Raw genomic sequence first — 24,069 nt, 5'->3', positions numbered from 1 at the left:
AGGATAAAATGATTTCTTACTGAAAGGTGAAAAGTATAGACATGTTTAACTTTGGCTCAAAAGTCAGATAAACTTGGGTTTAAATTATGGTTTTACTTAGCAGATAGACATTCCAGGTAAACTTTCTTAAATAAAAAAAATATGTGTATAAGTGTTTTTTCTGCATGTATGTATATGTACCATATGTGTGCTTGGTGCCCATGGAGGTCAGAAGATCTCCTGGATCTCCTGGAACTGGAGTTATGGATGGTCATGAGATACCATGCTGCTAGGACCCACACATAAGTCCTCTGCAAGAACAGCAAGTGTTCTTAGCTGAAGAACCATCTTTACAAGCCCAACACCCATTATTATTATTCTGTAGCTTCATTTTCAAGTAGTAAACCAGCAGCTTTACTGGACAGAGTAACTGTGAAGATTAAGTGACATAAGGCAGTAAGGGGATACCTTAGTTAGAACTTCTATTACTGTGAAAAGACAACATGACCATGGCAATTCTTATAAAGAATAGAGTCAATTGGAATGGCTTACAGTTTCAGTGGCTTAGTACATAATCATCATGATGTTAAGCACAGTAATATGCAGGCAGACATGATGCTGGAGTAGCTGAGAGACCTATATCTTACAGGCAAGATGAAGCCAACTTAGAGTGATACTGAGGGATGCTTGAGGGAAAGAGACTTCAAAGCCCATCCCCACAGTGACATACTTTTTCCAACAAAGCCACACCTCCTAATAGTGCCACCAACTTTGGGGTCATTTTCTTTCAGACTACCACAGAGATAATAACTTTCCATAGTAGATTCTCAAAAAACATCAGTGTTCTTCTTTCCCCATGTTCAATAAATAGACTTCAATTACTTCTCTATAAAAATTATCACTGTAACCATTGACAGAGACCCCCATGAATAAAGTGTTTTCAATACACTTTTAAAAATTGTATGTTCATTAGTTTAAAAACTAGATTTGGTAGATCCTTTGAAAATGTGGCCGGGTCTTTCCAAGGTCAGGCACTCTTCACTCTGCTGAGATATCTTTGCTCCAGTAAGAATTAATTCCCCAGGCATGTAACATGGCTCATTCTTAATTTCACTCCTTTGTATTAGTGGCATTCTTGAAAGGACCACATGACTCCCCTCCACACTCCATTCCTCTTCAAAAATGTTAAGTATTTATATCATCCAGGCATTGGCCCAAGGAAATCTGATCGATTTCCTTCACTTTGTAGAACTGTAGGTCCTTCCAGGGTGCTATACCAGGCCCTGCTTATTTTCCTTTTCTTAGTATGCTTCCCTATACTTTCCATATTTTTAAGGATCTTTTTTCTTTTTAGATGAGACCCAACCATATTCTTGCTTGTGCATACAGTCAGAATGTTCAGGATGAGAACCTTTGTCAGTTTTTCCAAGACATTCCATGGCCAGTTCCAAACAGGAAGAGGGCCAGGTTGGTTTCTTGTTTGTTTCAGTTTTTAGTTTTGTGCTACTATTTTATAGCCCTCCATTACTTAGTTGGGAAGGGTATTTCTGTCTGTCTGAGAACCATGGGCACAAAGTTGCAGAGAAAACCCTAGAAGAAAAAACAGCAGACAAGGGACATAGGGTGTGATGAGAGATGAGAGAAAGACAGGCAGATTCAGGAAGAAAGGAGACCTGACATGCATACCCAGCCAATTGCATTCATTTCAGGAGGAAAAAGACACCAATTAAACCACAACAGAACAGTTCTGCCCAGCTTCTATTTTGTGCTTAATAAACAACACTACTGTCACTGCCAATGAAAACAGCAACATGACTCTCTTTTTCTCCCCCCACTAACTCTAAACAATCTACTGGATTTAGGTCAAAATAGTAAACTACCAGCATGTTGGAAATAAAAAAACAGAAAAACAAACTTGGCATTTTCCTTAAGGGTTGTGAGGGTGAGTGGAGGACAAGAGCCAGGGAAAGGAGTTGCTATAAAAATAACTAGTGCAAACATCCTTGAACTGATGTTTTCTATAAAAAAAAAAAAAAAAAAAAAAAAAAAAAAATCCATGGCTGTGAATTGGAAGGAGTGAAGCTGTGAAGGGGAAAGGAATGGGGAACCAAGTGGTGTCTGCTTATCGTCAGTCAGCTTTCATGTAAAAGTCATGGCAGGGTCAGCAACAAACTAGCCAGGTGGCAACTCCAGGCTACACTGCCATAAATAACAGTTATGTACTAATGTCACACAACCAGAGCTAGATGTAAAGCATATGGGAAGGCAACATTCTGATGTAAAGATCTAGAAACTAGCAGTGCTTGCTCAGTTTAGGATTTACTGTTGATACTGGACTTTTGAAACTATAGAAAAAATAAGATAGTAAAACAAAGAGGAGGTAGGGAAGAGCCCTTAGTATATGATTTTTTTTTTAAATTGGAGTATTTACTTAAAAAACAAAAAACCCTCGAACCTTAGGGTTTAGAAGAATGACTATTCCATGAAGTGATTAAGCATCCTTGAGAGCCCACACCACCACATACCAATTTTCACTTGAATTCCACTCCTGCTATTTACTTGTTCTCATGACCTCTGGGAAGTTCCTTAACCTTTCATGCCTTTGTTCATTTTGCACAAAGGAAGGAGGGGGCCATAATGGGGATAGAACCTGCACCAAGGGAAGTTATGGGGATTAAGTGAGTCTTTACAAGGGAACCCACAAAGCACTATCTAGTAAATATCTAGTTACTTAACTAATTTATTTTACATAGGCTATTTGCTGGATCCTATGTAAGTAAGTTTTTATTTGTACTCTCTTATTGTTTTTATTGGCATAAGGTCATGTATATAGTGCTAGATTTCACAAATATAAATTCTTTCATGTATATCTTGTTCACACTCCCCCAGCCTCATTACTCCTTCTTTTCTCTGAATGTATATATGTGTACATGTATTTATGCTAGTGTGTGTGTGTGTGTGTGTGTGTTTGTGTGTGTGTGTGTGTGTGTGTGTATGGTGTCTTTATGATCTATGTAAAATTGAGGGTCCACAAATGAGAGAAAATACAAAATATTTGTCCACACTTATTTAATCTTAAAATCAGTCTTGTGAATTAATTTTTTTTATAAGTAAAGTAACTGAGGCTTTGGTTGATTAAGGAATTTATCAAAGGACTCATATTTAAGCCAATGAACCAACTTATGCTTTACAGCAAATGAAAGCTACAACAAACCTTTTAAACAAACCTTAGCGCATTTTCTTTCACTTTCTCAAAACGTTTAAATTTGAAGAGAACACATACACACAATATATGTCCATCTTAGAAGCAAAGTGTTTTTTTGTTTTTGTTTTTTTAATTACAGGGGCTATTGTCGGATATATTGACTTAGGAGGGGCTGTGTTCCATCCACAGTATATATTGAAAATAAAATATTAATTCAGCGTTTCATTTCCCTACAGTTTATTGGGCGTTCACTATAGTGGTGGCCAGAAAGAATATACTTCTTAACGTGTGGAGAGCGAAACTGACATTCTACTGCCAGTTGCTTTAAGAAGCAGGATTTAAATCTACCACAAAAACAGCATTGCTTTCCATGAGAGCGGCTGAAGAACGTTCCCAACACAAGCCAAACTGCAGGCTTGCAGACATCCTTTCGCTGAGCTTCTTGCAGACCATCTGTTCAGGGCGGCAAGAACTGGGCGTGTCTGGAAACAAATTCAAACCCCGCGCTCTGGAGGCGGACTTCCGGGGCTCCAGCTCAAGGCAGGAGGGTCACCTGTGAGACCCGCCCCCTGCACTGTGTGACAGGCTTCCCTGGTTTCTTGCAGCCATCAGTGTGGCTTCAAGGATCATCTGTGTTCCTTCTCAGACAGGTGACTTCAGGGACACCTGCCCCTTAAAGACGCTAAGAATTTTCACCCCGCAGACGCCACTTCCTGATTGCTTTGCCCTTACCTAAGATGGCGGCGAGTTGCCTTCGGCCCGGCTTAGTGCGCCTGCTCAGTACACTCCGCTGGCGCAAACAGGTCTACAGCCCGCCTCTACCGCGGAGGTGAAGCCTTGGACGCAGCGTGTCTCCGCCCCGTAGTGGAGCAAGGGGGTGTGTTTGGGGGTAGAGAAGGTAGCTAAGGAGGAGAACCCGGGGTCGTGCTGAGCTCTGCCTTTCCCTCGCCTCCTGGCACCAAGACTGCTCGAGTCCAAGGGTGATCCCCCCCACCCCCTTGGGCCCAATATGATACTAACTAAAGCCCAGTACGAGGAGATAGCCCAGTGCCTAGTGTCTGTACCGCCCACCAGGCAGAGCCTAAGGAAGCTGAAGCAGAGGTTCCCCAGGTAAGTCCCCATTTCCACTTTTGCCTTCAGCCCAGTTCCAGCTTCCCTGGCACTGCATTGGAGCCACGTGTCACATGTAAATGGGAGGAATGTAGTGACAGGGGTTAGTTAGCTCTCTCTCTCTCCCTTTCATCTGCCTATCATACAGAACACTTAATGGCCTAAGAAGACCCTGTAGTCTCTCCAGGCCTTGCAATTGAATTCAAGTCAACAGATGTTTATTGAAAAGTTGATACACTTGAGGAGAAGGTGTACACGTAGTAGGTGCTTCATAAATGTCCAGCAGTTAATACAGAGATACTAGCAGTGATGGGTAATAGGCAAAGTAAAAAGGTGAATTGGAGGTTCATCAGACTGGCTTGCTGGCTACTTTGCCTAAACACCTAGAGGTGGTAGATTAAACAGAGGACCCTTTCGTTTTGCCCAGGTCTAAAGGAGGCCTTGTGAGGACATTGATTGGTATCATAGGCATTATGCTCTTGAGTCTGGTCATTTCGACCTCCATGCCTGAAGGGTTCTCCTTTATGCATACATATATGCTCCATGGGTTTCATACTTTGCTGTGGCCTTTGAGGATTATCGGAGCTGTTAGAAAGGGCTCTTAGAGATCATATAGCATAGATTCCTCATCTCACAGATGTGAAAACAGAACCAAACATTTCTTGAAGAACCTTCTCAAGACAACTATGTTATCATAGTTTACAATAAATAATACAGAATATTTTGTATTTTTTTCTAATTCAAAACCATATTATGGTATTGAGCATAGTTACCTTTAATGGAGAGCTTTCCTATCTATAATGCATACCCTTTGTCCATGTATCACCAAAGAGAAATTTTATTGAAAAATGTAAATTTATAGATATCAGTACAAATATAGGTATCAACACAAATTAGAAACATATATTTTATGACCTGTTATTTCGTAGACTAATTTTCCTAGTCTATAAACAAAATTTTTCCTTCCAGTGTTGTCCATACTCAAGGGTGATCGTTATCCCTTTATAGCTGGAGACAATTTTTTTCTTTTGGCTTTTTGAGACAGACTTTCTATGTATTGCTTTGGAGCCTGTCCTGATACTTGCTCTGTAGACCAGGCTGGCCTTGAACTCATAGAGATCTGCCTGCCTCTGCCTCCTGTGTGCTGTGATTAAAGGCGTGTGCCACTACCACTCAGTTTAGCTGGAGAATTTTTATCATAGTTGCTGTCCAAGAATACAGTTGACAAGTTGGAATTTAATTTTTAGTTCTGCCCATGAACACTCAAATTAGTGGTGGCTGATGAACCAAGGGAAAGGTATAAGATGTACATATATATATATCTTATGTATATAATATAGCATATAATATGTATTATACATATATATATATGCATGCTGGGTATGTTTGGATCTTTTCTGATACTTTGTTCTCATTATGTACATATATTAATACTTTTAAAAGAACATTATTGTCTATATTTGTATCTGGGGCCATGTGTCAAGGTTTGTGTTTGGAGGTCAGAGGACAGCTTGGAGTTTTCTCTCTCTTTCCATCAAATGGGTTCTGGCAATCGAACTCAGACAGCACATGGTGGTAAGTGCTTTTATCCACTAAACCATCTCACCAAGTCCACCCCCCCTTTTTAAAAATGCATGTGTGTGTGTGTGTGTGTGTGTGTCTGTCTGTCTGTCTGTCTTTGTATGGTTATATCTCTGTTTACTAAAATATAAATTAAAGCTGAGAAATTAAAGATACTACTAAATTGTTTTGAAAAGTAGTAAGTATATTACTTGTTAATGTAGTTTATGTATAATAGCCATAGTTCTAAAAAAGCTCTGGACACAAATGACATGGTTGTATGCTTCTGCAAATTTCTTCAATGTCTGCCATAAATACAAGAAACTACTTTTACATTTAACTGGTTGTCATGTGTTGCTGATTAGAGGATAGCAAGAGGACTGGGGAGATGCCTCATTGAATAAAGTGCTTGCTATACAAGCATGAGGGCCTGGCTTTGGATCCCCAGCATCCATGGAAACGCAGTGCAGCTCTAGTGAAAATGCCTCCATCAGATTGCCTGTAGGCATTCTTATGGGGTATTGTCTTGATTAGTGATTGATGTGAGAGGGTTCAGCCCACTATGGGTGGTGCCATCCCTAGACAGGTGGTCCTGCATTGTGTAAGAAAGCAGACTGCGTAAGCCATGGAGAGGAAGCCAGTAAGCATTGTTCCTTCATAGCCTCTGCTTTAGTTCCTGTCTCCAGGTTCCTGCCCAGACTTCCTCTCGTGATAGCAACTGTAAGCTGAAATAAACTCCTTTCTCCCCAAGTTGCCTTTTTGGTCATGGTGGGTTTTTTTCCCCACAGCAATAGGAAGCAAACTAACACGGAAGTTGGTATCAGGTTCATGAGATACTGCTGTGACAGACCTGACCATATTGGAGGAGGAATGCAATAGAAACCTTGGCACTGAAGAGGTCATGGAGAGACCCTACCTCAAAAAACATGCAGAAACATAGGGGAAGATATGTGATGCGGATCTCTGGCCACTATATGTGCATGCATGGGCAAGTGCATCCACAGACATATAGCTGGTCATTCATAGCTATATAGCACCATAAAAAAATTAAAAAATAGAAAAGCCAAGAAACTCTAACCTCATATGTAGTTGCAAAATGGAAGAGTAACTTAATAGGCTTTTTAGACAACTGATAGTTTCTTGAAGGCTGACTGTAATGTGAAATATGAAATCCCATCAAAGACTTGTCAACTTCTTGCATTGTACCCTGCATTGTAACAAGCAGCCTGTTTTGAACTTCACTGGCTCTTTTACTCATGGAATATTGGTTTTGAACTATACAGACCTTCCAAATGTTGTCACCTTTCATTCTACTGTATATACATACATATATATATATGTACACATATATATATATATATATATATATTTACATTAGCTAATGTCTTCAGTGATCTCATTAGAAGTCTGTAAGATCTGAAGCTGTCAAACTATGGTGATGGATATGAGCTTTCTAATATTTGAATTTTTTTCCCTTGAAAGCTCAAATTCTATCATTGGCAACGCTTGCTATTAGTTGTTTTCCTGGAAATGACAGGCTCATGTCATTTATATTTGAGAAAAATGTCTGCCAGATACCCATATATGAGTAATCAAATTTTATTATTTATTCAAGTAAGAATTGTATTCCCTGGAAAAGGTGGCTAGCTCAGCTCTTTGTCAGTTACATTCCTCCGTGGACACTCCACCATATCTTTAAAATCGGTGTTTGTATTTACTTCTAAATTCAGCATACAGAATTTCAAGACGATGAGAATTAATATTAATTAGTGAATATTGTGAAGTGAAATATCCTATTTATTAATTTTTCAAGACAGGGTTTCTCTGGGTAGCCTTGGCTGTCTTGGAACTTGCTCTGTAGACCAGGCTGGCTGGCCTTGCCCTCACAGAGGTCCATCTTCTGCCTTTGCCTCTGAAGTGGTCAGATGAAAGCCATGTTCCACCATCACCTGACTACTTGTTATTTTTTTAAGCTGTGTTATGTATGTGAGTTTGAATGTGGCTTTCCCTCCATTTGTTGTCAAGTGCTGGCATTTAAAAAGCTATCAACCTGGGGGGGGATACTAGTGTGGGAGGAGTTCAAGGAAGGGTAGCCTGAAGGGGTTGAGAAGGGAAAGTGATACAATTCTGTTTCTATTAAAAACACATTTAAGGAAAGGAATTGGAAGCTTACTCACTGTGGTATTCAATAGGCACAAAATTCAGTAGAATAGAAGGGGAAGTAATATTTTTGTAAAAAATAGTTTTGACCTTGTAGGTCCCTGAGAGAAACTTGGGGACTCTGGGAAGCTATTGACTATACTTGAACACAGCCGCTAGCTGTTTCAAATCAAAGCATATTTGTTTTTGAAGGTTGTTGATAGGTATTGACAAATGACTACCAAGAAGGTTGCTAATTTTTTACCTGCAGAACAGTGAATACCTGTCTTTGCAATTTTTGCCAGCATTAAGCAGAATCATTATTTAATCTTTACTATGTTGAATTAAGAATAACTTCTGGTAATTTGAGTTTATATTAGCTTCTGTTTTCTTTTTTCCCCATTTCTGGGGATCAAATCTGAGTTCTTATCCAAGCAAGAAGAACAACCTATCATTGGGCTGTACTCACACCTAGTGTTTTTTAAATTACATTTCATTGTAGGTAATTTCAATAGTTTTTGTCTATTTAATTTTCTTTTTGCATTAATGGAGCCACTTGGTGTTGTGTGTCTACTTTTTTATGGGAGCATTTACTTTTATTTACTATTTTTTGGGTGTGCTGATGTTGAAGATGTTGATTATGTTTTTCTTTTCTTTTTCATTGTGGATGTTTTCTATTTTGCTTTTAAGCATTTTGATTTTAACGTCCTTAAACTTCAATTTAGGCTTCTTTTTTTTTTCTTTTCTTTTTGTTTTTGCATTTTGGATTTTGAGACAGGGTCTTTCTACATAAAACCGGCTGTCATGGAACTCACTATGTAGACCAGGCTGGCCTTGAACTCACAGAGATCTTCCTCCCAAGTCCTAGGATTAAAGGCCTGTACCATCATACCGGGGTCTTTTTTGTTTTATGTGTCAATGTCTCATTGTGTAGATGTAGCCCTGGCTGTCCTGGAACTCTCTTTGTAGATCAGGCCTTGAACTCAGAGATCCACCCACTTTTGCCTCTGCTGTGCTGAGATTAAAGGTGTGCACCACCACGCCTGGCCTTAAATTCTTAATTTATGAAGTTGCACTGCATTTTGATATATGTAAAGTAAGTTTTCCCAAGCATTATTTTTATTCTTATGACATACGTCCTGAGTGAAAACTCACTTCAGTGTGTCTTTACTATTTTCACTGAAGTTTCAAAATTATGTCATTGCAAACCATCTCATTGAAGTTTGGAACTCCTTTTTTACTTCCTTCAATAGCAGAGTACTTCCCCAGCCTGCACAAGCCTCTGGGGATAGTTCTCAACACTATTTAAGAAAAAACAGAATCCTCTACTTATTGTGAAGAGGTGGGCCTTCATGAGCTTTAATACTTTATGTTTTGAAATCTATCTTCATTCTTTTCTTCTCTATAGTTTAATAATCATGGGTCTTTCTGTCTTTAGCAGATTAGGTGTGCTGTGTGAGTCTAGTACCAAAGATGTTGTCAGGGCTGTATTTAATGTTTATGTTTTGCATTTTATTTCCTGGGCTTCTAATTCAGTCAGGAAGACATTCTCAGTGCAATCAGCTCTGCCTCCTAAGGTTGTGTCATATATACTTTCCTGTCCAAACACTGTATTTGTATATATTATATGTATCTGTGAGTAGTTTTAAACTCAGAGAACATCTGCAGTAGTATTCTAGGAGTTCTTTATGCCCTCTGCCATAAATGTTAGCATTTTGCATGACCATTGGACAAATTGTCAGAATTTCAAAATTAATTTTAACATGATATAGTCAGTTGCTATATTGTTTTTGAAAGCTATAGTTTTTTGGTTGGTTTTTGTTTTTTTACTTTTCAGGAATGTCTTCTTCCTTTCTTGTTTTTGCATGACACATTGCCATTTAGTTTATCATGTCATAGGAGTTGTTTTGTATGTGATGTTTCCTGTTGGTCTTTCATGATTTTGACATCTCTGGACAGAGTAAATTTTAAGATCAGTTGTTTTCAAAGAGTGTCCCTCTGTTTATGTGCTGTTCTCTTCTCCTGATAAATTGAGGGTAGGAAGTTTCAGCAACAGCACTCCAGAAATGACATGCCCTTCTTAGAGCATCATGTCAGTGGCATATGACTTCACATGTCTTATCATTGAATGTAACCTTATTTGCTTTAGGATATTATGGCTGCTGAGTGCCTCTAGTAAGGTTGCTGGTACTCTTTCATTGAATGCCTTTTGGAGATATGCTTGGAGACCTGAAAGTATCTTGTTTCTCATCACATGTTTACTGTTTTCCCAGAGAAATGAGTGTCCATCGAATGGGTCTTTCACAAAAATTATTAGTTATATATTCCTAATCGTGTTCATTTTTTACTAGAGTATTCATCTGACCAATATCATCTACTATTGAAATTTTATGGGAAACAATCCTACAAAAACTCTTTACTTTTCATTGGTAGTCTCAGAATTTTCCACCACTTTGTCTGAGAACATTTGCTCTATAGTAATTCACGTTGTGTTTACTATATTTGTGACACAATTTGGATAAAAAAAAGACCTCAACAGAGTATGTTATAATTAATTTGAATAACCCATAGTGCTAAGAAAACATACTAATAGGTATAAATAATGGAATTGCAGGATTTTAGAAACTGAAAGATTTCTTGAACAGTTTCTATTTATCATCTGTCATCTATATATCTATGTATATATGTATGTATGTATCTATCTATCTACCTATCAATCTATCTATCTATCTATCTATCTACCTACCTACCTACCTACCTACCTACCTACTATCTGTCTATCATCTATTTTGAGATGTGGTCCTATTGTGTAATAATGTCTGGCTAGTGCTCATTCACAGAGAACCACTTCAGTTCTGGATCTTAAAGTATTATTAAAGGAGATAGATATACATTGGTTGGAAATTCTTTTGCTACTAAACTAAGCCCTCTGTCACATGATTCTTGAGTTTCTTTACCATGCATTGATTTTTCAGTTGCTATCCAATAAGTTATAGTTATACATCAAACTTTTGAGATCATGATTCTAAACAAGTATCCATACCTTGTTGCTGAATTTTTGCTCTCAGATTCAGGGCTCTGGTTTTTTAATTATGCCTTCCAGATCTGTAGGTACATTTTTTTTTTTTTTCTATGTTGGACACAACATCTTCCCATTCTTAGTGTACTGGCTGGTTTTGCATGTTAACCTGACACAAGCTAGAATCTTGGAGGAAGGAACCTCAGCTGAGGAAGGCCTTAATGAGATCTAACTGTAAGGCATATGTTCAACTTACTGCTCCTTGGTGGACTTAGGGGTCCAGTCTGGCTTGCTACAGACTAGCACATAATAATACTTTATTTATAGTTATTGGAAGTATCCAGCCATGAGCCACTGTTGCCTTTGGAACACTCACTGTTCCCCACACAAGGTCATTTTATGATGTTGGGTCTTCTCACAGGGAGTTCTCTGTTGTGTGTTCTTGCTTTCTGTAACCATTTGCCTTCAGGAACCACTTGGTTCTGTGTCATGTTAGTATAGGTCAAAGTTCTCTCATTGTAAAAGGAGCCAGTCTTAAAACTAGTAAACAGAAGAAACAAGTTTCAGACTCAAGCAGTGTCTCTCTCCAGTCTTACCTTGTTGCTTCCTGGTAAGTTCCCTGAGGTTGTGGAGAGCATCAATTAAAACATAGCTGGTGAAACACTTGGCATAGTGTGGAACCAGTAGAAAGTGTTGAAGGGCTTGAGTGTAATCACTATTAGAATGTCATTTGTCTACAGTACATGAAATCTCTGAGTGGTGTCATTTTCAAATGTGTGTAAACAAAAGGCAGTGGATTAGCAGAAAAATAGAAATATTTATATGGACTGGTTATTTTTGATATTCCATCAAATATCAAACTTGCCTTGCATACTTCAGTATTTTGTTATTGACTTATAATGACACCGAAAGACTTTTTAGTTTTGAAAATTTTTAGAATCACGGTGAAGTATTACAATGTATAATTCATACTCAGGTTTGTTTTACATAGCTGAAATACTGTTTCTGTAGGCCTTGTTTGTCAAAATTGAATTGAGTGATGGTTCTTAATTTGTGGTTAGTTTTTCACACTCTGATAATGTTGTGGTAAGCCTGACTTCCAGAATAATAGGTGAGAATGGCTCATAAGGGGAGAAAAAAGTCTTTTATCGAACCTGAAATGTTGTTTGTGGCTTTGCCAAAGAAATACAATTAATTTGCAAAACATTAAAATGTAGTATTAATTCATGTATTCTGCAGATATCTAGATTATGCTTCTGCAGCAATTATTAATTAGGCTGTCTAAGCAGTGAATATGATTGCTTAGTGTATATCTGCTAGCAATCTCGTAAACTGTGATTTTTTTTTTTTTATTCTGTAAGATTTCAAACTTTTAGTTTGTTGTCATATTGTACATAGGTTAGCATTCAGTTTTTCTGAGAGGTCATTTTGCTTGTGTACGGCCTCTTTGCTTTCTAAAGAAAGTTTAACTTTCATCAGATATTTGTACTCTTCTGTATTTGCAACCCTGTAAGGTAAGATGAGCCTGGATTCTCAGTAAAGGAATATTAGGAACATCCTTAGAGAGCAATATCCCGAGAAGCAGCCACATGTTGATTGCATTTCTTATTAGTTTTTTTTGGGGAGGGGAAGAGAGGGAGGGAATAGTCATATTATTAGGATACCAGATTCATTTTAAATCTGTATTCAGACGTCATACCTCAGCTTCCTCAGCAATAACCTGTATGAGAACAGTAACAGAGAATTACATATTTCCTTGGGAGAAAAGATTGAATGAAAGTATGAGGCAATAATATTTTATTATTTAACATTTCAATAAATGTGGAGTGAATTTACTGTTATTTTTTATTATGTACTTTTATGCAACTTTGCCATATTGGTTGAATTTTCTTTAAGGATAAAACAATTGGTATGTAAGTACTATGTTACAGTTAAGTTTGAAAAGTGACCTTCGGACCTTCATATGTAAAAGTCATGCACAGCATACAGGGGCCAGGTAAACTAATTTTTTAATTTCTTTTTTGAGACAGGGTTTCTCTGTATTGCTTTGGAGAGGTTGTCCTGGAACTTGCTCTTTAGATCAGGCTGGTCTCGAACTCATAGAGGTATGCTTGCCTCTGCCTCCTAAGTGCTGGGATTGAAGGCATGAGCCACCAACATCCGGCCTTATTTTTTTTTTTCTTTTCTTAAATTATGTTATTGATGATATTTTCAAACATTTGATGGAGAGTATCTTTCTCCTTTCTGCCGATAATGGCTGACACATTGGGCTGTTTTATAGAGCACACTGGCTGGTGTGGAATTCTAACTGAAGGAGAAGAGGGAAACAGAGGACATTGTGGATGTAAGAGTGTGGGCTCCCTGGACCTGACACCAGAAGGGACTATTCTGTGTCCCACGATTTGAGGTGGTGATTATAGTGAGCTGCTGTGTGGGGACAGAGCCACAGAGCAGGGAGCATGTTGATTACCAATCTACCCTTTCCTGGCCACATTGTGAAACTAAAGCTGCCTTTGCTTTTCTGCCCTTTCCAATCCTTTGCGATGTGAGGTTCTTGGTTAAAGTCCTTCAGAATCCAAAGGTGCCTTCATAGCAAGGGGCCCTCATATGGTTTTCCACACTTTGAAGTGCACCACTTGGTGGAGGTGTGGTCTTTCTGTTTACCGTTACTTCCAAACAGAAAATAAATGGTTTCCAACCTCCTGTCTTGTTCAAACTGTAACCTGATACATTTTGAGGTCCCATCAAGCTGAGGGGTTCTACAATTCTCATTCCAAGCAAAATGTTGCATGTTGGAAATGTAGTACCTCAGCTACCATAAAAAATTTAAATTATTCAACTTAGCATCCTAAATTTAAGAACATAAGAGTAAATCCTTTGAAGCAATGAAATGCATGTAGAGGGAAAATAAAGTATCTTCATATCTTTTGATAATAGCATTCAGACAAATATTGGACTGTAGAGTCTTTCCTGACTTAGTGCTGTGTCCTAGTCTTTCTTGTGTTTGTGCTGGGAGCAGAAGTCATGCCTAAGACCTGGATTTGGATTTAAAATACCTGGTATACTGTTGTTGCCCCATCCTGTTGTTCTTAGCTTCCTTAGATTTATTTTAAAAATTATTTTTAATTGTTGCTGTTATTGTTATGACTCAGCCTTTGCTCTTGGAACAAGAAAGGATAAGCTAATCTAACTCTAATCTTTTCTTTATTCTGTTGGAGGAAATGGGTGATATAGCAGACCTGAGCATTTACAAGGGTTATTATTTAAGGCTGTTGCAAATTCTCAAGTTCTCAATTCACATCTTGTAGGATACCTAGAGCCTACAACCCTGTGGGATGAGGGTTATTTGGTTAAGCTCATTTATCAGCCTCTTCACCCACTTTTTCTTCAGATCAAACTGTGATGGGTGAAAGATTCGGATGTGCACACAGCTGGTTTGAGTCACCGTTCATCATGTGGATTTGTGATCCCTCTCAGGTAGTAGGGATCCAGTCTGTTCATTGTGCTAGGATTGGAGGATGAATAGAGTTGGAGGAGAAAGGCCTCAGTTTGACATTTGTCCTTTTGGTATACAGTAGTCCCCGGGATCCTGAAGCTTGCAGTGTAGTATTTCTGACTCATGGTTGAATAACACTCTTGTAGGTATCTCATTTTTTAGGTAGGAGTTCAGAGATAAAGCATCATTTAATCAGTTTCCCTCCAACCACACAAGAAATCAGACTGGCAATTAATTTTTTCAGTTCTTTTTTGTTCCTGTCCAGAGTTCTCTCAAACTGCTTTCTTTTGATTAAGGTATATTATTCTACTATTTGTTTTTTGCTAATAATATTAGTAGGCAAAGCTATAAAACTTGAAATGAACTTGCACTTCAAGCCTCATTTAACTAAGATGGTAAATGGATTGGGGCTGGGAAACAGACTTCATGCAGCCTGTATGTATCAGCCTCCATGGAACACACAGCTCGTAGTCATCACTTTCTGACAGGTGAAGGTAAAAGTTGTCTAGATCTGTATTCTTTGGTGCCAACTAGTAATGTGTGGGTTTATAAAGATAAAACCACCATCATCACACATTTGCATTTTGAATTTTTATTTGTGATGTGGTATCTGTCACATTCTGTACCTACATGCACAGATCACAGACATTGCCACTGCTCTTATTATTTTGGATCCGGTGGCCTAGAGTGAATTAGTATTAGGTTCAGATAGCATTTAGAACTGGTCCCAGTTCATTAATGCTAAACGCAGAAACCTATAGAGAAGTCCCTCCCTGTGCTCTGGTTTTTGCCTCTGCACACTTGCCCTTCACTTGGAGAACCTACTCCCACCACACCAGTGGTCAGCTAGGGATCACTGACAGGAGTGAATGCAGCTGGCCTGGTTTGCATTGTGGTGAAGTAAAAGCAGGTTTTTTGCACTGACATGGCAGCTGCTGCTCTGCACTACAGGACTGTGAACCTGACTGCTGCCAGGACTTCTTAGGAGTCTAGTCTAGATCATACATCCCCGATTCCCGATCCATTCTTTTTTTTTGAAGAAAGAAAAACTATCCTGGGTGTTTAATGTTTTCAGTTTGCTTGAATTTTTAAAACACCATGTGGGCCAACATTTTCCTGGCCAAACAGAGTAAATCTGTGGGCTGAGTTTGGCTGATGGCCAGTGAATGCTGGAACTGTCTCTTCTTGGCTCCTGAGAGATGATTTTGAGTATCTTCACCAGACCCTATGGCCTGCAGCTCACACTGGTTGCTAGAAGTCAGTGTTAAGAGTGTTTACATCCCAGAAATTGGCAAATGGGCAAATGGTGCAAACCTGGGCCTCCCCTTAACCCCAACTGTGAACCCACCCAAAGGCAGTTGTTTAACTCCAAATGCCACGATATAAGACTTTTTGCATTACATTATTACTGCGCTATAAAATGACTTCTATAGAAATTTATTAACCCAATTTGTTCACAATTTTGTAACGTTTTTTCAGAAAAGGAACTCAAAGTACTTCCATTTGCCTTTCATTCACCCTTATTGTTGTATTAGACTTTTTTCTTACATGTGCAATGTAAAATTCCAATATTGCATCCTCACAGTACAGAGTGATAGCTGGTATAGTAGTATGTCTCACAATGGACATTTGACTGAACTGATCTGAAAAAAATTTCTTTCTTGTCTTTTTTATAAAGCCATATTACTGATTTCTCATTTAGGAAATTTAATACCTTCCAAAATAGATTAATTAGGTAAATTTAAGGATGTTATAGTTCATTTTAGCAGGGATTTGGGAATGTTCCACCAGTATTATACCTAAGGGCTTATCATGTCAGAAGTTATATGTAAGAAGTAACTATTTGGCTCAGCAATTATAGCGAAATACAATGGGAAACTCTTAATTGATTACAGATTAATTTAGTGCAGTTTTCTAGAACTGAGTTGATATATTTCTTTTATTACATCATAATTATTAGTCATTAAAGAATATGATGGGCTGAGGAGATAGACAGCTTAGTGGGGAATGTGCTTGCTATGCAAATGTGAAAACTGGAGTTCAGGTCCCCTAGGACTCATGTGAATGCTGGGTTGGTATGTTGGTCCATCAGCAGTTCCAGCATTCAGAAGCTGGAGATAGGGGATCCCCAGAGAAAGATAGATATAACGAGAACTCTAGTTTCAATTAAGAGAACTTGCTTCAATGAATAAGGTGGAGAGTAATCCAGGAAGACTTCCAGTGTCAACCTCAGGCCTTAATACACAGGCACACACACACGCAAACACACATCCACAAACAAAGGCACACCACACAACATACATGCAAAAAAATTAACAAGAATATGACAGTGTCTACAGGGGGAGGATTGTACATTTTAGAGTGACAAATGGAATCCCTTGGGAGTGGGCCCACCGTAGGGAGTCAGCTGGGTATGCTGTTGACTTTGGAGAGTTGTAGCTTACTCTAGACCTTGCTAGGTTAGTTTTGCCTGCTTGTGGTTAATTATTTTTATAAATTGTGGGCCTAAAGAGTATTACTATGAACCCCATGAGGCTGTGAGAGTTTTTAGTTGTAAAGACTTTCATAAGTTGAAGAACTTGATTCCTGAAAATAAACATACATATGTGAGTCCTTGACTTCCTTGATGTGTTGACCCTTCAACCCGTGACAAAGTACCTTTATTTGTGAAATATAATCATTACCAATTAACATGAGAAAGTACGTGTAATGTAGTGAATACCATTCTTGATATCATGGCTACCACTATCATGTTACTATTGTTTATTCAAGGATGTTCCTCGAAGTGCTTTTTAGGGTTATAGTTTTTGTTGTTTAGTTTTCCAAAATGTTTGCCTTTGTTTCAGGGTGATGGGTAGCTTGCTATTATTTTTACTTTTATTAGTTGTGGTAAAATCTTGATGTCATATTCTGATGATGACACACACACACATACACACACACACACACACACACACCCATATATATATAAAATTTTCTCTCCCCAAAATGTAATGTTATATGAACAATACTTAAGACAGAATAAGTAAGAATATTAAAAGGTGGGACTTTAAAGTATTTTCTCATGTAATTACTTTCTTCTAGAACAGTGATTTTCAACCTTCCTAATGCTATGACCTTTTAATATAGTTCTTCATGTTGTGGTGACCCATAAAATTAGTTCATTGCTACTTCATAACTGTAATTTTACTGCTGTTATGAATCTTAATGTAAATATTGGATATGTAGGACATCTGATATGCAACCCCCAGAGGAGTCACAGCACACAGGTTGAGAATTCCTGCTCTAGTGACAGCTTTGTTCTCATTTGATTTTTACATTTATTGGTGTATTTGACTGAATGCCAGTTGGGATTCTGAGTCCTACTTATCAGGAAGCAGCTGGAATCCAAAAACTGTGCTTAGGTGTCCTTCAAGACATGGTAGACTTGATCAGTGCATGAAAATTGGCTTTGGTTCTCGTGTTTAATGTAGACATTAATCAACTTCGAAGAAAGTATTTTTAAAGAAGCATAAAGCCTTTTGTCATACTAGTACTGATTATGTGCAGACTAATGGAAAATACAATGTTGCATAAAATTTATAAAGAGACCTGAGTTATTATTTCTTAAGTCTTTGCTTTTATTGATATGTTGTGTTCTAGAATGCTGTCTTCAAAGATAGCCTTTAATTTCTTTTACTTCACAGTTGAGTGGTAATGACTTGAGGCAAGACCTCACCCTCCTTCCTTTTCTGCTCTATCACAGAGGCTCCATACCACTATATTCTAGGTCAAGAGAGAAGCTCTAAGAGAAGAAGATCTACTTCATTTCAACTGGTTCAAATGAAAGTGTTAAAGTAGCTCAGAGATTTTTGTCCTTTTGCAAAAACAATACTTAAAAACTTGAAAGACATTGACAAAATGTTGCCTGCAGCCTGAGTCTGTGGAAGTAAATCATAATTACGCCACAGATTATGTTTGGGGATTTGTATTTGCTAGCTAGTTCTTCTGAAGTGTTAAGACTTTGGGTAGCTTTATTTCACTGGTGGACGTGTATAGGGAGTCTAGATTTGGCACATTGTCATGAAAAATATTTTATTCATGTGATAGCCTTTTAGACAATTGTATTCTGTATTGTATTACACTGGCACAATAAATTGCTGAATAAACTGTCTGCTCAGTATGACTTTACCATGAAAAATTTGATGCATAGAGTAGGAGAGGTTGGAATATATCAACCTTTTCTGACAAGAGACTTTGAATTTTGACCTAATATAGGTGACCTTTGTGCACAATAAAAGTGAGCTTAATCTCAAGGTTAAGGTTGAGGGGAATGGCAGGGCATGGTGGGGCTCATGCTGTGGGGAGGGGCTGCTAAGCCCACCTAGCTATTGGTGAAGTAGGACCTCACACTGGTTTTTTCAGGACTCATTTTAAAAAATTAAAAGCATATCTAGAAGTTTATTTATAGCGCACACTGTTTGGCTGTTAAACAGCACCCTGTTTCCTCCAAGCTCTGCTCTCTTAATTGTGCTAAGTTCTTCTGCATAGTTCTTTTTGCATAGATTATTTCTGAGTGAAAGGTCTGAGTGTGATATTGTCTCTCTCCCAGGCAAGCTAGCTATAGAGCTAAAAATAACAATGTTCTATGGCTTAGAGGACAGATAGCTGACACATATAAGCTTGGAACTGAAAATATATGTTCTTTAAAGAGGGTATTTTGTTGTTGTTGTTGTTTTTTTTTTTCTCCCTTTGACAGATTGAGCCTTTGTTACTGAACTTTAGACCTGTCAGAAGAGTTTTAAGTGGTTCATGGCTTTAGATAAGTTGTAATTAACAGGACTCATGAGAGTTATTGTTTTAAAAGGCTCTTGTGATTTAGAGGTTGGCCCCCCTCCCCGGAATTGCATTTGAAATGTGTTAGCTAATCCACTTGCATTATAATCCAGCATGATGTGATAATATAAAATATTTTTATGGTTTTTGCCTGCTTTACCTGGAAGGAAGATTGTTTTAAAAATGTAAATTTCACTATTAAATCCTTCACCACCAGATACCTTGATTGCTTTGTCATAAATAAAATGATATCAAACATTAGGAAAAGCCTCTAGTATTACGGCATCCGAACACCTATTGAATACTTTGTTCGAATAATTGGTTGGAACAACAAATAGTTGAGGAGAGTGTCAGAGGCTCAGATGGAAAGAACTTCTCCTTTTTTAATCGAGCCTGCAAAACCTATTCCCCAGGACCGATCAGCTCTGAAGCGCTGGGGTTTGATGATCAGGGTGGCAGGAAACCATGCTTTCAGGACATAACACATTGACGAGGCCATCCATCATTTGTTAGCATACGCCGAAATGTGGGCTGTGTGTGCAGAGGCCTGTGATTTAGTAAATACTTGGGAGATGAATGGAGCTTACACACAGGGGAAGATATTGCTGTCCTTCAGCAGCCTGAGACCCAGGCGCCTGCTGAGAAGGCCATCTGACGGCACATCATCAGTAACTGGCCTGTCACAGTCAGCGGTGCCCACCGACCATCACCAGTATATTAAATGCATTTTTAATATCTGCTTGAGTAGATTTAATGAAGAAAATTTAGTTTCCATACTCCAAGCACTGCTTCCTCAAGTGTTCGAAAGCATGAACTCTTCCCTGAACACAAAAGGAGGAAGATCATGCTTGCAGTTGATTCAGAGAAAAATAATGTACATACATATACAATTGCTGTTTAGCAGAATGGGCAGAAAGAAAGGAAGGAAGAAACCTGTAGATTTTGGGTTATTTTCTTAGCCCCCAACTCTCCTTAGAAGCTCTTTGTGTGGAAAGGTTCAGCTTGCTGGTAAAGGGATGTAAGCCTAGGGAACAGTACAAAGTCCAGGTCATGAGGTGGCATGGTTGGTCAAATCTGGATAGGGAGATTCACGTTTTGGTTATGTTGTGCTCTGAGATATTATTGTGTGTATGGTCCTTTGGATTGTTAACTAAAGATATAAAAGTAAGGCTTCTTTTTGTTGTTGTTTCCAAGTGATAGCATATTGAACATTATTTGTTAATTTGTTAATCAATATTTTTTGTTTGCTATCAAAATGAGTGAGAAAATGAGTGTTCTACTTTCTTGGTCTATAATGTCTCTTTAAAAATTGTAATTTTAATATGTTCTCTTTTTCTGATTAGGCAAAGTATAGACTCACTCCCTAATGACTTTCTATTGCTGACATTATTTACTACAAAATAGCAAGACAACCAATTAGATATTGTTGCAAGTGGGCACTTTAAAGGGTTCTCTTAAAACACACACACACACGCACACACACACATACACACAGGAGAATATGCTCTGGTGTTCACAGAAGCAGCAGCTAAGGAATGGGATCTATAAATCTGACTCCTGCATGTGTCAAAACAGTAATGTATTAAATGCATATTATTATAAAAATTTAAGACATGTCTTAAACACACTTACATTTTTATAACACATGGCAATATTAAATAATACATTTCCTTGTTAGCATCTGTTTGCCGTCATTGTTGGCAAGACCTGTGATTTATTGCTTAAATTAATGACCAAGACCGTTTTGGACCTGATATATGCCCCTAAGCTTATTACATCACTAAATAAAGTAAAATGTATGTTCTTGTGACAAAGTTATTTTTATAATTGTTTATCCCTTTAAAGTACTCTATTCAGTGATTCACTGCAAGGTTCACAATGGTTGGCTTGTGACCAGAAAATAATCTCAGAAAGGTAAAATATGTTTCTTGTCTAGAAATAAAATGCCAGAGTGACGGTGATGATGGGGACCCAGCAAGAACATACAACACTCAAACCCCTTTTCTTCAGTGCGCTTGGTGAACTCTTACTGCGCTTGTTAATGCATGGCCTCCCTGCCTTCATCCCAACTCTCAAGCTGCAGATGCAAGAACTCACCTTCATAAAAAGCCACACGTGTGAGCCAAACATTTTCCCTGACCCCCAAACCGCAAGGGTTAACTCGTTAACTCAGTGCTCTGCAGGTGCCATTGTCACCACACCTTAGACTAGGTTCTTTTCCCATTTTCAGTCTGGAGATAGGAACTTGCTGTTTTCTGTGTTGAACTCTATTTGACTTCATAGGCTTTATCTTTCTTTTCTGAGGATCCGGTGTGACAGCCCCTTGTGTATTTTTACAGTGCTCTGTAATTCATCCGAAGGCACTCCGCCATCTGACTTGCAGTGTGGTATTATATGGCTCCCTGTTTTTGTTTGTTTGTTTGTTTGTTTTTGCTCAACATGAAGTTTCTCATTGATTGTCGGCTTTCCTGTCATGGGATGGAGAGGTGGAGATCTTGAGATCATAAACCCTGCTTCTGAACTGCAGTGCCTGTCTTGAAATGGGCAAGGTTTCTTTGGGTGTTAGCTGTATTACTGTGAAGAGATTATTTTTCTGTGTACCTTGGAAGAGTTATGGCAACAATACTCCATCCCTAAGAAAGGTACTTTCTTGCTTGTGTTCATCTTATGTCTACTGCACCCCTTCCCCATATTCTTTCCCATAGCAGGTGATCTGATCATGTCCTTAGAAGTTTGCTCAGAAATGTTCAAAGCCAACAAACATTCATGATTTCTTTGAAAAGCCTTACTAACTTTCACATCCTTTTCTCTCTTTAAAAATTACTTATTTCATATTTGGCTTTTTTAGATGGTCTTCCTTTATAGTGGATTGGCCTTGAACTTAGAATCCTCTTGATGCTGGGATTAAGCAGGGGCTACTTCCTTCATTCTCTGTCCTTTACCTGGAAGACCCATCTCCATATAACAAGTTTAAAATGCTATTTCTTGTTTCTTCCCTGGGTCCATCCTTTTTGCCTCCTAGGCATCTTTTCTCCTTACCTCTGCTTTCCTGTCCTGTCTGTCCCCATCTGTCCCATCCTCCTTTATTGTCTTTGAATATTACAGTAGATGCAGTACAATTTTCTTTAACAGTTATAGTTACATTTATCTGTTCTTATTGAACCTATACATTGCTCTCTTTTGCATCCTGTATAATGAACTGTGAATTCCCTTGGATAGGACTGTGTTTGGCTGTAATTTTATTTTCTAACTCTTCTGTTTAGTACGTAGGACTTTGTGTCCCTTCATGTGTTTGTTTTGTGAATTCTTGCTGACTTTCAGATAAGGGCCAGGGTTCCATTATTTTAATGATCCCTTTTGAGGTGGTGACTTAGACGTGACCTTGCTCCTGTCGGCCACTATAGTTCTGTGTGGCAGCATACAAAGAACTTACCAGTGTTTCCTGAGATAGAGATTTAAGCTCTTACTCTGGGGTCAGGATACTTAAGTACTGTTTTAAAATAAGAAAACATTCAGTAGGCAGTTAGGGATTTAGTCTGGTGTTCTTCTTGGTCTTAAAAGAAATGAAAGCGACCACAGATGTGAGTGCATGTGTTACATTTTAGTGTGTGAAACAATGGCTGTGTGGAGACTTTACCCTGTAATTTTGTGAGCTCCACTTTGTTGTGTAACTCCAAGGCTAATCAAAATAAATCTTGGAAGGTGAGTAAATATTTTCTGTGCATTCTCTGCGCTTTCAGAAGTGATGCTCCATCTATGAAATGTTAGTAAGTATATTAAATAAAACAATATGATGTACACTATGTCAGATGTGATAAATTATTCGGTACAGAACATTTATACAACATATGTTGAGCTGGTACGTGAACAGCTTAATGACTATAAATTATGTTCATCTGCGTTGCCATTTTTGTATTTTGTTTAAAACCACACAATTTGCATTATAGATATTTCTACATCTGGGGCGGGGACAGCAGGGCTGAGAAGAAGGCATCAGCAAAGTGCAGGTCATCTTCATGATGCTCTGACAGTGATCCGGGGCTCCTCAGCTGTGCCGTGTACATAACACAGATGTTGGGGAGTCATCTGTCAGCCATGCCTCTCCTATGGAGTTAAAGTTCTAGAGGGAAAAGAATTTGACACCCTGCTGTCACTGTTACATTTTCACAATAGAAGAGCATGCAAATATTGAACCTCCTGCTTAGCCACAGTGTCCTGTCTAATGTCTGTGCTGGTTAGAATAAAAAATCATGGGTGCATCTTGGGCTCTGAGATCTGACAAAGGTCATGCTATGTTGGGCATTTGAATTGGAAATTGTCTGGACGTAGATTTTATAAAGCCCCCACTGTTGTGTGTGGGGAGAATTTCTACAGGGTTTTGTCCCTGGAGAGGCCTCTTAGGCCCTTTTCTGTCCTATGAATGAATTTAGATGTGAGGGTTACTCCTGCCTTAAAACTGTTAAGTTCATTTTGCATACATCCCTAGAGAGAAAAACTGGCAGATGCTTTTATCTTGGAAGTGTTTAAAAGAAAACTGCAGAGCAGGAACAAGAGAGAAAAGGGGCCCTGTGTGGAGTCCCAGAACATTTTGGAAATGGCCAATATGCAGTTTTCATCAGTATGAAGGCGGGGTGCAATATGGTGCCTGCAGCTCACAAGGGAATATGAATGTTGATTAAGCATACTCCCAGGCTTTGAAATTCTGAAAGCAGTGTCAGAATAATGGATGTTGAGCAAATGTCAAGC

The 24,069-nt window shown here is 38.4% G+C and overlaps 1 protein-coding gene across 4 annotated transcripts in view; it reads left to right on the top strand.

Annotated features, from left to right (window-relative positions):
- The first annotated feature begins 4,154 nt into the window (after positions 1 to 4,154).
- Cdin1 (CDAN1 interacting nuclease 1) overlaps positions 4,155 to 24,069 on the top strand; it is a 205,256-nt gene continuing 185,341 nt past the window's right edge. For 2 of the 4 annotated variants that reach the window (XM_051183769.1, XM_051183768.1), the window contains exon 1: positions 4,156 to 4,294. In XM_051183769.1, the coding sequence (XP_051039726.1) occupies positions 4,194 to 4,294 (101 nt within the window). In that variant the 5' untranslated portion in view covers positions 4,156 to 4,193. Of the gene's footprint in view, positions 4,295 to 24,069 lie in introns of all 4 variants that reach the window. The other 2 variants (XM_051183770.1, XM_051183771.1) reach the window with 2 other exon arrangements.

Source organism: Phodopus roborovskii, unplaced genomic scaffold (genome assembly GCF_943737965.1).
Source record: "Phodopus roborovskii unplaced genomic scaffold, PHOROB, whole genome shotgun sequence".
NCBI classification, from domain to species: domain Eukaryota; kingdom Metazoa; phylum Chordata; class Mammalia; order Rodentia; family Cricetidae; genus Phodopus; species Phodopus roborovskii.
This window is presented reverse-complemented; position numbering and strand designations above follow the sequence as displayed.